The sequence below is a fragment of the Tamandua tetradactyla genome, chromosome 18, assembly GCF_023851605.1.
Source record: "Tamandua tetradactyla isolate mTamTet1 chromosome 18, mTamTet1.pri, whole genome shotgun sequence".
NCBI classification, from domain to species: Eukaryota; Metazoa; Chordata; class Mammalia; order Pilosa; family Myrmecophagidae; genus Tamandua; species Tamandua tetradactyla.
In genome coordinates, this window is record NC_135344.1 from 62,029,352 (window position 1) to 62,044,504 (window position 15,153).

The 15,153-nt window shown below is 38.2% G+C and overlaps 1 protein-coding gene across 5 annotated transcripts in view; it reads left to right on the plus strand.

The window, feature by feature from the left end:
* The window catches only part of ABHD3 (abhydrolase domain containing 3, phospholipase), a 118,790-nt gene that overhangs the window by 30,732 nt on the left and 72,905 nt on the right, over positions 1-15,153 (plus strand). For all 5 annotated transcript variants that reach the window (XM_077135814.1, XM_077135815.1, XM_077135816.1 and 2 more), the window contains 2 exons: positions 10,631-10,770; positions 12,921-12,984. In XM_077135814.1, coding sequence (XP_076991929.1) covers positions 12,970-12,984 — 15 coding nt within the window. In that variant the 5' untranslated portion in view covers positions 10,631-10,770; positions 12,921-12,969. The remainder of the gene's footprint in view (positions 1-10,630; positions 10,771-12,920; positions 12,985-15,153) is intronic.

The window sequence follows — 15,153 nt, forward strand, 5'->3', positions numbered from 1 at the left end:
TCCAAATTTCTTATCTCCAAAATGTTTTCTCTTGTATAGGACTTCAAAAACCACTTAAGACCCACCCAAATTGGTGGAGACATGTCGTCACCTAATCCAGTTTAACAACCACTCTCAATTACATCACATCTCCAGGGAGATGCTCTAATTACAGTTTCAAACAATGCTGAATAGGGATTAGAAGAAACGGCTTCCTTTACAAAATGGGATTAGGATTAAAATATGGCTTTTCTAGGGGACACACATCCTTTCAAACCAGCACACTGGTAGAACCTAGTTTAAACCTATATCCCTAATTGCAAGGGAGTCTGTGAAATAGAGGTTTTTACTGTCCAGTCTCTCTAAATAGAAGGAGAGTATAACAGTGTTTGAAGAGCTGTTCCCAAAATATCTAACATTTAGACCAAAGTTTAAAAAACATCTGTTTATTGGATTTTCCAATTCCAGCCAAGATGGAGTAACAGAACAAATGATGTACCCTCTTGTCTGACATAAGGAGAAAAGCTTTTTTTTTTTTTAAAAAAAAAAAACGTGTTAAACTCTTTAAAAAATTAAAAATCTTAACTTACAAAAACATAAAATAAATAAAACATCACTTTTTACAACACCAGCAGGCAGACTATGAAGGACAGCGACCCCTGAGAGAAAGCAAAGAAATTAGGTGAGCCCTGTGATTGCTGAGTTTATTGCTCTGAGATCATTGAGGGAAGCAACGTACCCAAGTAAAAAAACTCCCTTTTCCAAAGACCCATAGAGGTGTGTGGACATGTTCTGTACAGTGAGATAAAAGCAGGTCATTGAGTGGGACATCTGAGAAAGCTTCTGCTAGCTCCAGCTGGCAGCTGGCCTTTTTGCTTCTTTCCTTTTCTCTCCTTCCTGCCTAGAATACAGTTTAAATGACGACTGAGGGTGGAATAAAAGTAACCACAGGGGCCACACACTAAGTAACCATTGTGCAGTAGGAAGAAGCAGCTTGGGGCACTGATGACATCCTTGAGCTGCTCACATAACCCCATATTGTGGTAGTTAGGTTCAGGTGTCACCTTGGCCAGATGAAGGTGCCTAGTTCTGTGGCTGTGGACATGAGCCAATGGCATGTGAAGCTCATCTTCGCTGATTACATCTACAGTGGGCTGGGGGGAGTGCTTGCTGCAATGAGTGATGTTTAGTTTAATTGGCTGGATGCTTAAATGAGAGAGCTCAGTGTAGCACAAACCAAGCAGCACAGCATACCTCATCTCAGTACTCGTGCTCAGCCCAGGCCTTTGGAGATGCAGAAAGGAATCACTCTGGGGAAAGCTGTCGGAACCCAGAGGCCTGGAGAGAATGAGCAGAGATCACCCTGTGCCTTCCCATGTAAGAAAGAACCTCAAATGAAAGTTAGCTGCCTTTCCTCTGAAGAATTATACATTTTTAACTAAATAAATCCCCTTATATTAAAAGCCAGTTCATTTCTGGTGTGTTGTATTCTAGCAGCTTTGACAGATTAGAACACCTGTCTTCAGACTTTTTGTCACATGGAAATAAAACTGAGCCTTCTCTTGTTGAAGCTGTATGCAATTCCTGCCTGACGCACTGCACTTTTGAGATATTTGAATATGAAATGGAGGATAGATAAAAGGACATAGGATTAAGGGATAGTTTTGTAAGCTAGGAAAGACTTGAACTAGTTTAATTCCTGCATGTGTGAGTGCATGTATGTGCCCATAAGAGAGAGAGAGAGTTGAAGCACCAGAGAAAGAAAATGTATTGATAGACATTGTATTTTTTTTCTCTTGCTCCCTAACAAATTACCACACACTCAGTGGCTTAAATCTACATTTATTCATTACTTCTCAGTTTCTGTGGGTCAGGACTCCTGGCACAGCTTATCTGGGTCCTCTGTTCAAGGTCTCACAAGGTTACAGTTGAAGGTGTTGGCCAGGGTTGTGGTCTCATCAGAGGCTCAGGGCCCTCTTCCAAACACACAGTTCTTCACAGAATTCATGTTCTTGCAACTGAAGAACTCTTGGGAGCTTATTCATCAAGGCCAGAGACGACTCTCTGACTTCTTCCATCTCTGGAATCTTTAAGATTTCCTCTTAAAAGGTCTTTTAATTGCCCTTTTGATTAACGCAAAGGCAATTGATTAGGGAACTTAACAACATCTGTAATATACTTTCACTTTTGCCATATAAATAGCGTGATCACAGGAGCACTATCCCATCTTATTCACTTCCCACCCATACTGAGGGGGGGAATTTAACAAGGATGTTGTTCTAGTTTGCTAGCTGCCAGAATGCAATATGCTAGAAACAGAATGGCTCTTAAAAAGGGGAGTTTAATAAGTTGCTAGTGTACAGTGCTAAGGCCGAGAAAATGTCCCAATTTAAACAAGTCTATAGAAATGTCCAAACAAAGGCATCCAGGGAAAGATACCTTGGTTCAAGAAGGCTGATGAAGTTCAGGGTCTCTCTCTCAAGTGAGAAGGCACATGGGGAACACAGTCAGAGTTTCTCTCTCCACTGGAAGGGCACATGGCGAGCACAGAGTCATCTGCTAGCTTCTTCTGGCTTCCAGTTTCATGAAGCTCCCTGGGAGGTGTTTTCCTTCTTCATCTCCAAAGGTCACTGGCTCGTGGACTCTCTAGTTCGTGGTGCTGCAGCATCCTCTGCTCTCTCCAAATCTCCTTCATTCTCCAAAATGTTTCCTCTTTTATAGGACTTCAGAAACTTATCAAGACCCACCTAAATGGGTGGAGACATGTCGTCACCTAATCCGATTTGACAACCACTCTTGATTAAATCTCATCATCCAGGGAGATGAGCCGATTACAGTTTCAAACTGTATTGAATAGGATTATTCTGCCTTTATGAAATGGAATTTAGATTAAAACATGGCTTTTCTTGGCGACATACATCCTTTCAAACCAGCACAGATGTATACATGGTGGGGAGGTATCTGTGGCACCATCTTAGAATTCTGCCTGCCTCAGGCTGTGATAGTTGAAGAGGCAGGATGTGTTTGGGGCATCATCCTGTCCTATTTCTCAAGGACCATATCTCATCAATCACAAATGTGTATGTGTATAATCTGGAGGCATGCAAACCAGGAGCACACTATTCACTTTTTCAATTTTTTTAAAAATTGAAATGAACTTGCCTTGCTTAAGAACTGGTTTTAGCCCATCCTTGCAGTGTTCCATGTGGCCATTCTGCACAAGTTTACAATGGCGTATTTACTTGTAAATAAGCTATTTGGTGTGGAACTGTAAACCATACCAAATTTGTGGAAGTGTAACTCACACCAAACTCTGAAATCTGTTCTATAACTAATTGTTGTGGTGTGCTTTGAAATTTATTGCTTTTCTGTGTATATGTTATTCTTCACAATAAAAAAAAATAAGCAATTTGGAAATTCACAGGCAGATTGTTTCCACAAGATGTCAAGGTGGCCAAAAATATTTCTCTTTCCAAGTGAATACAATCAGAAAGCTGCATTCTACATGAATAGGAAATAGAGGAGAATTATATCAAAGTTCAACTAAGATAATTTTATCTCATCCACTGCAATTAGAGCCCATGTGATAGTTTCTTTTCCCCCTTCTTTCCTTTTTTTTTTTTTTTTTTTTTTTAAAGGAAAGACAGAGAGAAGGAAGGAAGGAAGGAAGAAAGGGAAACATCTTTTTAAACATTTTCTTGTTTTATTGTATTCTGTTTCTCCGTTTTTGTTACATGGGCTGGGGCCGGGAATCGAACCGAGGTCCTCCGGCATAGCAGGCAAGCACTTTGCCCGCTGAGCCACCGCGGCCCGCCTTTTTTTTTTTTTTTTTTTTTTTTTTTTTTGAGTCTTACACAAGGTATGTCTTTGGCTTTCCCTAGGAAAGGAGGAAGAGAAAGCATTAACTTTTATGTTCCTCCAGTTGGGTTATACTCAATAAATGAATCCCCTTCACAGCAAAAATATTCCCAAATGACTCCAGTTACCTTGGAGGAAGCATGGTTAATTTATCTCCCTATTATGGATACTACTTGGCTGCCATTCTCTGAATCTAATAAACAAAAATTGAACTGAAGGGAAGCGCTAGGCAGATGTTTACTCGGAACTCCATTGGGAAGTCTAATTGGTACAGATTTGGAGTGGGGAGAGGACAGCAGACACTGATGCTACCGCCCCCTTGACTACTTCTTAACCTTTGAGGAGCTCAATGTGCTCTTCCCTCTGCCTCCACAGGGACTCTCACCGGTACATTCCTCACCTCCTATAGCAGTTCTTTTTTGCCTGTAACTTGAGCCCTTTCTAGTTTTAACTCCTTCTGTCATGCTAAAGTCTCCAGCCTCGGTTCTCCAAAAGAAAACCATCAGTAGGAAAGAAGATTATTAGCAATAAGGTTAGGGCTTTGCTTGTGTCAGAGATTGTTGGTGCTACAACTAGGGCTAAGATTAGTGTAGCAATAAATATTAGAAATGGAGAGGTTAGAGTCATAGTGGTTCTCTAATAAATAATTTTATAGACATCTGTGATTTTTTACAGAGCTACAAAAACAAACGTTTTTAATCCACTGTAACCAAATTTTTTTTGTTTGTTTCAAGTCTGAGTCTTTGACTCAGTTCCAGCATTCTCTGTAGATATAAACCATTCTGTCCCCTGCCTGATTGCTATTGCTGCTTTGCCATAGAGTTGAGGAAGGTAAGAAAGTAGGGTGTAATCCTGGTCCGATAGAAATTTTCTTTATCCAAAAATTAAGGATAAAAAAGCCAGAAATATTGCTACCTAGTGGGCTTGATTTCCTACTAAAAACCCTCAGAGAGTCCACATAAGAATTATACTCTATGTTTAGCTTAATACATATACAGATGGATAAATACAGAAACAATTCTATGGATGTCTGTATACATGGGTTAGTTCACATACATGTGTTTCTTTGCTCTGTCAGCTGAGAGGGCTGAAAAGCAAAGACACACCAACAGCAGTGAGCACCCCTGCACCCAAGCCTTTGTGTTAAATACTAGTCTTCAGTAAAAGGAACTAGGGCTCCTTGAAGAAATGGCTACTGTTAGCCAGGTCTGGGAGGGAGAAAACATGAGATGAGCCTAAAGCTTATCGTACCAAACAGCAAGGAAGTAGTCAAAAAACAAAAAATCAGGGGCATGTCAAAGAGACACAAGCCAATCTGAAAGAGCTCCCAGTGGCCAAAGAAAGGACAGTTTGAGCAACAAAATTATGTAGTTCTGGATTATAATGTAAGTATGAAATACATATACATGAGTCCATACTGATAGAAATAAAAGAGTGAATGAATAAATAAATAAAAGGGGAAAAGACACAAATATTCCTTAAGAAGAATTCCAAATAATATATTTAGACATTCCCCACTCTTCATTTCTGCTTCCTCCCTTTTGAGAGCTTAGCAATTTAGTAACTCCCTTCCAAAAGTAGAAGAGAGGAAGGAGGAAAATAGTAACTTTACAGTGGAGACAGGTGACAAACACTGCTATAATCAAGCAGTGAAGGTTCCTATCACCAGTGATGGCATGCTACGTCATGTATCCCTACATGATGATGAGAAAGGCGCTTCACCTTTGTGGGATTCTTTTCAAAAAACTATAACCCTACTTTAATCATGAGGAAAAACATCAGACAAACTCAGGTGGAGAAACATACTACAGGATACCTTAGCATTCCTCAAGAATGTCAAGGTCATAAAAACTAGGAAGGACTGAGAAAGTGTCACAGACCAGAGGGCTAGGGAGTCATGACAGCTAATAAATGCAATTTGGGGGCCTGTATCGGATCTGGAACAGAAAGATGACATTAATAGAAAAACTAGTAAGATTCAATTGTCTGAATTTAGTTAAAAATGCATCAAAGTCAGTTTCTTAGTTTTGACAAATATACCATAGTAATGTAAGATGTTAACCATGGGGGAAACTGGATGAAGGATATATGGGAACCCTCTTTACTATCTGTGCCAATTTGAAGCTATTATGTACCCCAGAAAAGCCATGTTTTAATCTTGATTCAATCTTCTGGGGGATTTAATCCTGATTGATTATTTTAGGTGGAAACTTTTGATTAGATTATTTTCACGGAAATGTGGCACTCCCAATTGCAGGTATGACCTTCTGATTAGATGGAGCTGTGACTCCACCCATTCCAGGTGGGTCCTGGAGTCCTTTTAAAGGAAACATTTTGGAGAGCGCTCACAGCTGACAGAGGATAGCCAACAGAGAGAGCAGATGACGCTTGGAGAGAACAGTTGCTTCAGAGAACAGAGACACGGATGTTTGGAGATGTTTGGAGCCCAGAAGATGCTTCTATGTGCCTTCCCCTGAGACGTTAAGCAAGCCAGAACCTGGAGAGAGCCAAGGGAAGTCAAGAGATAAAAGCCAGCCCCGGAGAAGCAAAGTGAGGAACCCCCACAAGAACAGAGGCTGAAAGCAATGGAGCCCAGAAGCAAGGGACTAGCAGATGCCAGCCACAATGCCGTCCCAGCTGACAGAGGTGTTCCAAATTGTTCTAGTTTGCTAGCTGCTGGAATGGAATATACCAGAAACGGAACAGCTTTTTAAAAAGGGAATTTAATAAATTGCGAGTTTACAGTTCTAAGGCCATGAAAATGTCCCAATTAAAGTAAGGCTGTAGAAATGTCAAAATTAAGGCACCAATAAGAGGTTATCTTTACTCAAGAGAGGCCAGTGAAGTTCAGGGTTTCTCTCTCAGCTGGAAAGACACATGGTGATCATGGTGAGATCTGCTAGCCTTCTTTCCAGGCTTCTTATTTCATGAAACTACCCTGGGGGGCATATTCCTTCTTTATCTCCAAAGCTCTCTGGCTGCTGAGCTCTTGTGGTTCTCGTGGCTCTCTCGTGGATCTCCTGGTCCTAAAATGCTTCCTCTTTTAAAGGATTCTGTTAAATAAATCAAGACCCACCTGGAATGGGTGGAGTCACTACTCCCTCTAATTAATACCCACAATTGAATGAGCCACATCTCTGTGGAAATAATATAATCAAGTCTCCAACCTGAAGTTCTGAATAGGGATTAAAAGAAACGATGCTCCCACAAAATTGGATCAGGATTAAAACATGGCTTTTCTATAATCCTTTCAAACCTACCCATAGATCCATCAGCCTTTCTTGAGTGAAGATAACCTCTTGTTGGTGCCTTAATTTGGACCCTTTCACTTCCTTAGAACTGTCAACTTATAACTTATTAAATTCCCTTTTTTAAAAGCTATTCCATTTCTGATATATTGCATTCTGGCAGTTTAACAAACTAATACATATCTTTGCAAATTTTCTGTAAATTTTAAAGTATTCCAAAATACAAAAGTTTAATTTAAAATATTTTTAAATAGTTGAACTCTAATTTCACCTATGTGAAATAGCTATAATATACAAATGCATAGAGACAGAAAGTACAGTGCAGGTCACCGGGGTCGGTGAGGCAGAATGGAGAATTAAATCCATAATGGGTTTTGTTTGGGGTGATGGGAAAGTTCTGGTAACGGGTGGTGATAAGGAGAGCACAACATTGTGAGTGTGACTAATTCCACTGAATGGATGCTTGGGAGTGGCTGAGATGAGAAAGTTTATGTTGTATATATATTTTCACAATTAAAAAAAAGACAACTAAAGAGACAACGACAATTAAAGGCAATATATGGTCCTAGACTGAATCTAACAATCAAGGAGAATCATATAAAAACCACCACAATCAAGATATAAAATATATTCATTTCCCCAAAAATGTTATTTTGTCAACCCTTTGCAGTCAATCAACCTTCTCCCAAGTAGTCCCAGGCAATCCTTGATCTGCTTTTTAATATTATAATTTTACCTTTTCTAGAACTAAGTATAAATGGAATCATACAGTATGTAGCCTTTTAGATCTGACTTCTTTTACTTAACATAATGCTTTTGAGATTCACCGGTAGTGTTGCTTGTATCAGTAGTTTGGTCCTTTTAATTGGGGAACAGTTTTCTGTGATGTGAGTGTTTACCCATTCACCAGTTGGTGGGCATGTAGGTTGTTTCCAGTTGGGAGCTCTTATGAATAAAGCTGCTACGCACATTTGCATACAAGTCTTTGTGTAGTTGTATGTTTTCATTTCTCTTGGACAAACATCAAAGAGTGAAGTTGCTGGGTTATGTGGCAAGTGGAGATTTGATTTTATTTTTAAAACCCCACCAAACAGTTTTTGTTACCACTCACAGTTAATGAGAACTCCAGTTGTTTACATCATTACTAACACTTGACATTATTGGCCTTTTTTCACAGCTTTATTGAGATACAATCCACATACCATGCACTTTGCCCATTTTAAATGTACAGTTCAGTGGTTTTTGATATACTTCCAGAATTGTGCCACCATCACAATAATCGAAGTTTAGAACGTTTTCATCATCCCAAAAAAGTAGCAATCCTGTTCCCATTACCAGTCACTCCCCAGGCCCCTCCCCCAGGCCCCTGCAATCATTAATCTACTTTGTCTCTATAGATTTGCCTGTTCCAGACATGTCATATAAAAAGAAAGCCCTTTTTAAATTTTAGCCGTTTCCTGGTAATATACCTTATTCTGAAATCGATTTTGTCTATTTACAATAAAACACTCCAGCTTTCTTATGGCAAGTGCTTGCATATTATGTCTTAGTTCATCATTTTACTTTTTTTTATGTTAAAATTATTTTTATTATAAGGATAAAATAGCAAGGATAAACTGGTTAAAAGGATAAAATGAGGAGTTTTAAGGTTATCATTTTCCCTAAAATTCTTTTTTTAAATATTGCTATTGTAAACAATAAACTAAACATACAAACATTCTTGACATGGTTACAATCAATGGCTCACAATATCATCACACAGTTGTGTATTCATCACCATGATCATTTTTTGAACATTTGCATCTCTCCAGCAAAAGAGATAAAAAATAAGGCAGTGCGATGGTGGTTCAGTGGCAGAATTCTCTCCTGCCATGCCAGAGACCTGGGTTTGATTCCCGGTGCCTGCCTATGCAAAAATAAATAAATAAATAAAAACAAAAAATAAAATAACTCATACATGTCATACCCTTTACCCTTCCCTCTCACTGACCACTAATATTTCAATCTACTCAATTTATTTTAACCTTTGTTCCCCCTATTATTTGTTTATTTCTTATCCATATATATATATATTTTCCTTATCCATGTTTTTTCACTCATCTGTCCATACCCTAGATAAAAGGAGCATCAGACACAAGGTTATCACAATCACACAGTCACAGTGCAAAAGCAATATCATTATTGTAGTGTAATTTATGTACATTAAACTGCACATATTTTAAATGTCTTATTTTGACACATACACACTCATGAAACCACCACTGCAATCAAGTTAACAAACATATCCATCACTCCCCAAATCCTCATTGTGCTTCTTTGTAAACCTTCAGTTCTGGCCTTCCTCACCCCCACCATCTCTAAGACAATCGCTGATCTGTTTTCTCTCACTCTCCGTTAGGTTGCAATTTCTGTTGACTTTATATGTAATAGCCAAAAACTGGAAACAGCCCAAATGCCCATCAACTGATGAAAAGATAAACAAATTGTGGTGCATGCACACAATGAAATACTTTCTCAACAATAAAAAGTAATGAACTATCAATATTTGCAACAACATGATGAATCTGAAAATAATTATGCTGAGTGAAAAAAGAATGCATACTGTATGATTCTATATATGCAACATTCTAGAAAATACCAAAAAGCTTTTTATTTCATTGGGGTTTAATTTTCTTTTCCCTGATTACTAATGCAATTAGCCTTCTTTATGTATGTCTTTTGCTATTTGTGTATTTTATTCTGGAAAATGGCTGGACATGTTTTTCATCCACTTTTCCATTGGGTTGTAGGTTTTCTTATTTATTCATAATAATTATTTATATAGTCTGCATATAATTCTTCAAGGGTTGTATGTGTTATGAATATCGTTCCCCAGCATGTGACATGCTTTTTACTTACTTTATGGTGATTCTACAACAAATAGACACTCTTAACTTTAATATAGTTTATCAATCTTTTACTCTATTGTTTGGTTTTTTTAGAATATTGCTTTAGATTTCTTCTTATTCTTAGGTCACAAATGATGTTTTTTTGTGATTTTGCTTTTCATATGAAATATTTATTACATTTGGAATTATTTTAAATGGTTTCAAGTAGTGATCCAATTACTTGTTTTCCATGTGGATTTTCTACATGGATAGCCAATTATTCCAGCAGTAATTATTGAGTAATAATTCAACATTATTATAATTATTATTGCATAATAATTAGTGCTGGAATAATTGGATAATAATTGCATCTTAACTTCATTGCCATCTTTATCATATATCAATTTTCCATATTGGTCTAGGTCTGTTTCTGGACTCTCTTTTCTGTTCCATTGGTCATAATTACTCTATTGGTGGCAGACTGCATTTCCCACTAGAATATCTTCCTCCTACATGCTCTTCTAGAACCTTGACATTCCCTCATCAGGAGGTGGAGTTTAATTCCACTCCCCTTGAATCTGGCAAGGTTTTATAACCAATAGAGGGAGGGTGGTAAAATTGCTAATGCATAACTTCTGAGCATAAGACATAAAAGACGATGCAATTTTGCTTTCTCAGCTGGAGCACTGATGCCTGGAGTCCTGAGCCACCATGTTAGAAGTGTGCTGTGAAAAGCCAAGTCACATGAATAGTCCACAAGTTGGCGCACCACTCAGAAGACCTACTCTTTGAGTTCTCCCAGCCCAGGCAGCAGACGTGTGAGTGAATGAACTTTTAGATGATTCCTGTCCTCAGTGGAGGAGTCACCCCAGTGTCTGAGTCTCCCCAGCTGAGGCCATGTAGAGACAAGTCTTCCCCAGATTACTTGAATTCCTAACACATAGCATCTATAGGTATAATAAATTATTTGTGATTTTGCACCATCAATTCTGGGGTTTGTTATGAGGTTATAATAACTGGAACACTACCTTTATAATAATTCTTGATATCTGGTAGAACAAGATCTTTCACTTTGTTCTTTGTCTTTAAGAATGCATTAGTTACTAATGGTTCCATGCAATTCTATATGCATAGGTGTTCTAGTTTGCTAGCTGCTGGAATGCAATATACCAGAAATGAGATGGCTTTTAAAAAGGGGAATTTAATAAGTTGCTAGTTTACAGTTCTAAGGCCGAGAAAATGTTCCAATTACAACAAGTCTATAGAAATGTCCAATCAAAGGCATCCAGCAAAAGATACCTTGGTTCAAGAAGACTGATGAAGTTCAGGGTTTCTCTCTCAAGTGAGAAGGCACATGGCGAACACAGTCAGAGTTTCTCTGTCATCTGGAAGGGCTCATGGAGAACATGGCATCATCTGCTAGCTTCTCCTCGCTTTCTGTTTTATGAAGCTCCCTGGGAGGCATTTTCCTTCTTCCTCTCCAAAGGTCACTGGCTGGTGGACTCTGCTTCTCATAGCTATGTCATTCTGCTCTGCTCTCTCTGAATTGCTTTCATTCACCAAAATGTTTCCTCTTGTATAGAACTTCAGAAACTACTCAAGACCCACTCAAGACTATGACATGGGTGGAGACATGTCGTAACCTAATCCATTTTAATAATCACTCTTGATTAAATCACATCTCCAGGGAGATCATCTAATTACAGTTTCAAGCATACAGCATTGAATAGGGATTAGGAGAAATGGCTGCCCTTACAAAATGAGATTAGGATTAAAACATGGCTTTTCTAGGGTACATACATCATTTCAAACCAGCACAATAGGAGAATCTGTTTGTCAAATTCCTCAAATTAGGATGTCAATTATATCCATTTTGAATCAAAGGTTATTTGGGAGGAGAACTGACATTCTCGTGTTATTGAGTCTTCCTATCTATGGAAGGGGTTGGGAAGGGATTGAGATTTGTTTCTTATTTAATATCTGTCAATTAAATTTAAATTCTCTCTAAAGGTCTTTTAAAAAAGATTTATTCTTAGATACTTCATATTGTAAATGGTGTACACATAAGCTTTTCCATTCTGATGTAGTCATGAAAAATTTGTTTTGAAATGTTTATTAGCGACAAATATGTGAAGGAAGACCTCTTAGAAATGAGAAATTCTAAGGCAGTGCTTGTCAGACTATCTGTGGTAAAGGATCTGTTTTTGAGGTTTTTAATATTTCCAATTCATTGTGGACTAGTATATTTATAAAATACAATAAAAGTAAATTGCTAAAAAAAGAATAAAAATACAAAATAAAAGTCCAATATTTTTCTATAAGTGTTTCTAAAAACTTACTTTTGGTTTCTGTACTTATTTTGCTACAGTCTGGTAACATATATTGCAGATTGGCACTGGTGTATGTTTTGAGTAACAGTGTTCTAAAGGATTCACACTTTTTTTTAATTTGAACTCTTGTTTAGATTTTTAAGAATTTGACTTTTTCTGGATGAATGAAGGTAGTAGCAAACACAAAAAGGAAAACTTCATAAGGGCTTGAATTTTTGTCTGTTTTCTTGATTACTGTATACCCAATGGTTAGAACAATGCCTAGTACACATTAAGTGCTCAATATGCATTTGTAGAATGAATAAATGAGTACCATTCTCATATTCCCTGTGTTCATTTTTCTGGAATACATTGGGAATGTTGGTGTATATATTTACCAAACTGAACTCAGCAATGTACAAACTGAAAACTATTTATTTGTTTTCCTGCCATTGTTTACAACTCTTCATTGTTGAATTTTCTTTTCCTTTTACATTTGGAGTAGGAAAAGAGCACAGTCTGCACTTTAGTCTCCTCTTTCTCTTCTTCTTCCAGATCTCTCCTCTTCCATGTATAGAGGCAAAGAGAAGGGATAGGGGAGTTTAAAAGAAACAAGTGTCTCTTATTTATATGAAACCACATGGTTCTCTCTTTTCTAGCACCAAGGGAGGTGGCTTGAACTGTTTGCCAGTACCTCAAATAAGAAGGATGGGCACAATTTTGGTAAGTATTTCTGCCTAAGAAACCGTTTGAAACTTAGTGATTTAAAACAATAATGGATTATTTTCTTTCAGAGTTTTGTAGGTTGGCTAGGCTTAGCTGGGTAGTTCTTGCATGAAGTCTCTTCTGTGGCTACAGTCAGACAATATCTGGAACCAGATCATCTGCAGGCTTGACTGGGCTGGACATCCAAGCAAGCTTCTTCACTCACATGTCTAGTACTTCATCTGGGCTGGCTGGGGGCTGGCCAGGTACTTCTCTATTTGCTGCTTCACTACCTGGCTAGCTGTAAGCTTCCTCACAGCATCATGGTCTCAGACTAGTCAGATTTCTTACATATCAACTGGATTCCCCAGAGTGTGTGTTTCAAAAGACCAAATTAGAAACCATAAGACTTATTATAACCTAGATTCAGAAATCACACAGTGTCACTTCAACTCCTTCTTTTGGCAAAGCAGGTATGATGTCATCTTGGCCAGGTTATGGTGTCCAGTTCTGAGTCAAGCAAGCACTGGACTGAATGTTACTGTGAACATTTTGTAGATGGGAGTTGCATCCCTAATCAGTTGATTGCATCTATAATCCATGAGGGAAGTTGCCATCAGCAATGAGGGGAGTTTCCTCACCCAATCAGTTGGGGTCTTAAAAGCCAAAACTCCTCAGTGAGTGAGAAAGAACTTCTGCCTCTACTTCACTCAGCCACTTTCTCCAGGGGAATCGAACTTCACATTATAGGAGATTCCAGTTTGTGGCCTGCCCTATGGGATTCAGACTTGCCAATCTCCATGGTTGTATGAGCCAATTCTCATAATCAATCAATCTCTCTCTCTCTCTCTCTCTCTCTCTATATATATATATATATATATATATATGTATATATATACACACACACACACACGTACATACACATATACATATATATATCCTTTGGGTTCTATTTCTCTGGAGAACCCTGACTAGTACAGTAAGTTAAAAGGCTAACCCAGATTCAATATAGGAGGAGACTAACATGGAGATTAACTGACTACCATAGTCCCTGTAAGAGAGCCTACTGGAGAAGTAAGAAGCTGTGGCATGAAAGCTAGGGGGCTAAAGAGAAGCCATTGAGCAAGAGTGGGTCTATTAGGAGCCACAAAGTGGGCTCGTATGCAGTCCCCCCCACTCTATACCACCTATCCCTCACTCCCTCTCTTCCCTATTCTAGCAAAGGACTCAGACATACAGAGGATATTTCCAGTGAACCTCCAAGGTCAACAGTTCCCAACTCTGATCTTCCCTCTCTAGTCTTCTATTTATGTAGACTGGAAGAGGAGGCACCCAGAGTCATAATTTTGGGTGATTAGACTAGGGCAGACATTTCTTAATAAACCCCAGAGGGCTATATGGATCCCAACGTTTGGTATCTGTCGCCTCTGTCCACAGATATGGACTCTGGTCATCAGTTGCTATACCCAACATCCTGTTAGACTACAGGAGGCCACAGCCACATTCAAGCCTGCATTATGTTTCTCTTTTTACTCCTATTACATGTTTCCTCCAAACTCCATCCTGTAATGCGTGTGACTTAATGACTTTCCTGTATACTCAGAAAACAAGAATGTTTGTGGAAATATTAGCAAAGTGACCCAGGTGGGTCAGCAGTAGGGCTTCACCATTATTCCCATTTCCACAGGGTACTCATGAGAATTCCACTAATGCACGTTCTCGCCACAGATCTCGCTGCAGTCCTAGACAGTGAATTATTTCTACCTTAAACAAATCTTGTGAAGAAATATGAAATCTGTGAATTTTTTGAAGAAGGAAAAAACGTGGACATCTGAATCTGCCAGATGCCCTGTTCATATGTGATTATATATTAAAAAAACATACAGATATAGCACATGTCAATACTTAATACTTTATGTCCAGTTTGTGCAGGATATTTCCTTCTCAGTTTTAAATTATCTTCAGAGGTGAATTTTTTTTCTAAGTTTTCCCAAGGCATTTTTAATGCAATTTTATTGAGATATATTCACACAGCATATAATAATCAATCCAAATTATATGATCAATGGCTCACAATATCAATATATAGTTGCATGTTCATCACCACAATCAACTTTAGAACATTTTCATTGCTCAAAAAAAAAGTAAAAAACAAACAAACAAACCACCCAGAACATTCCATACCTC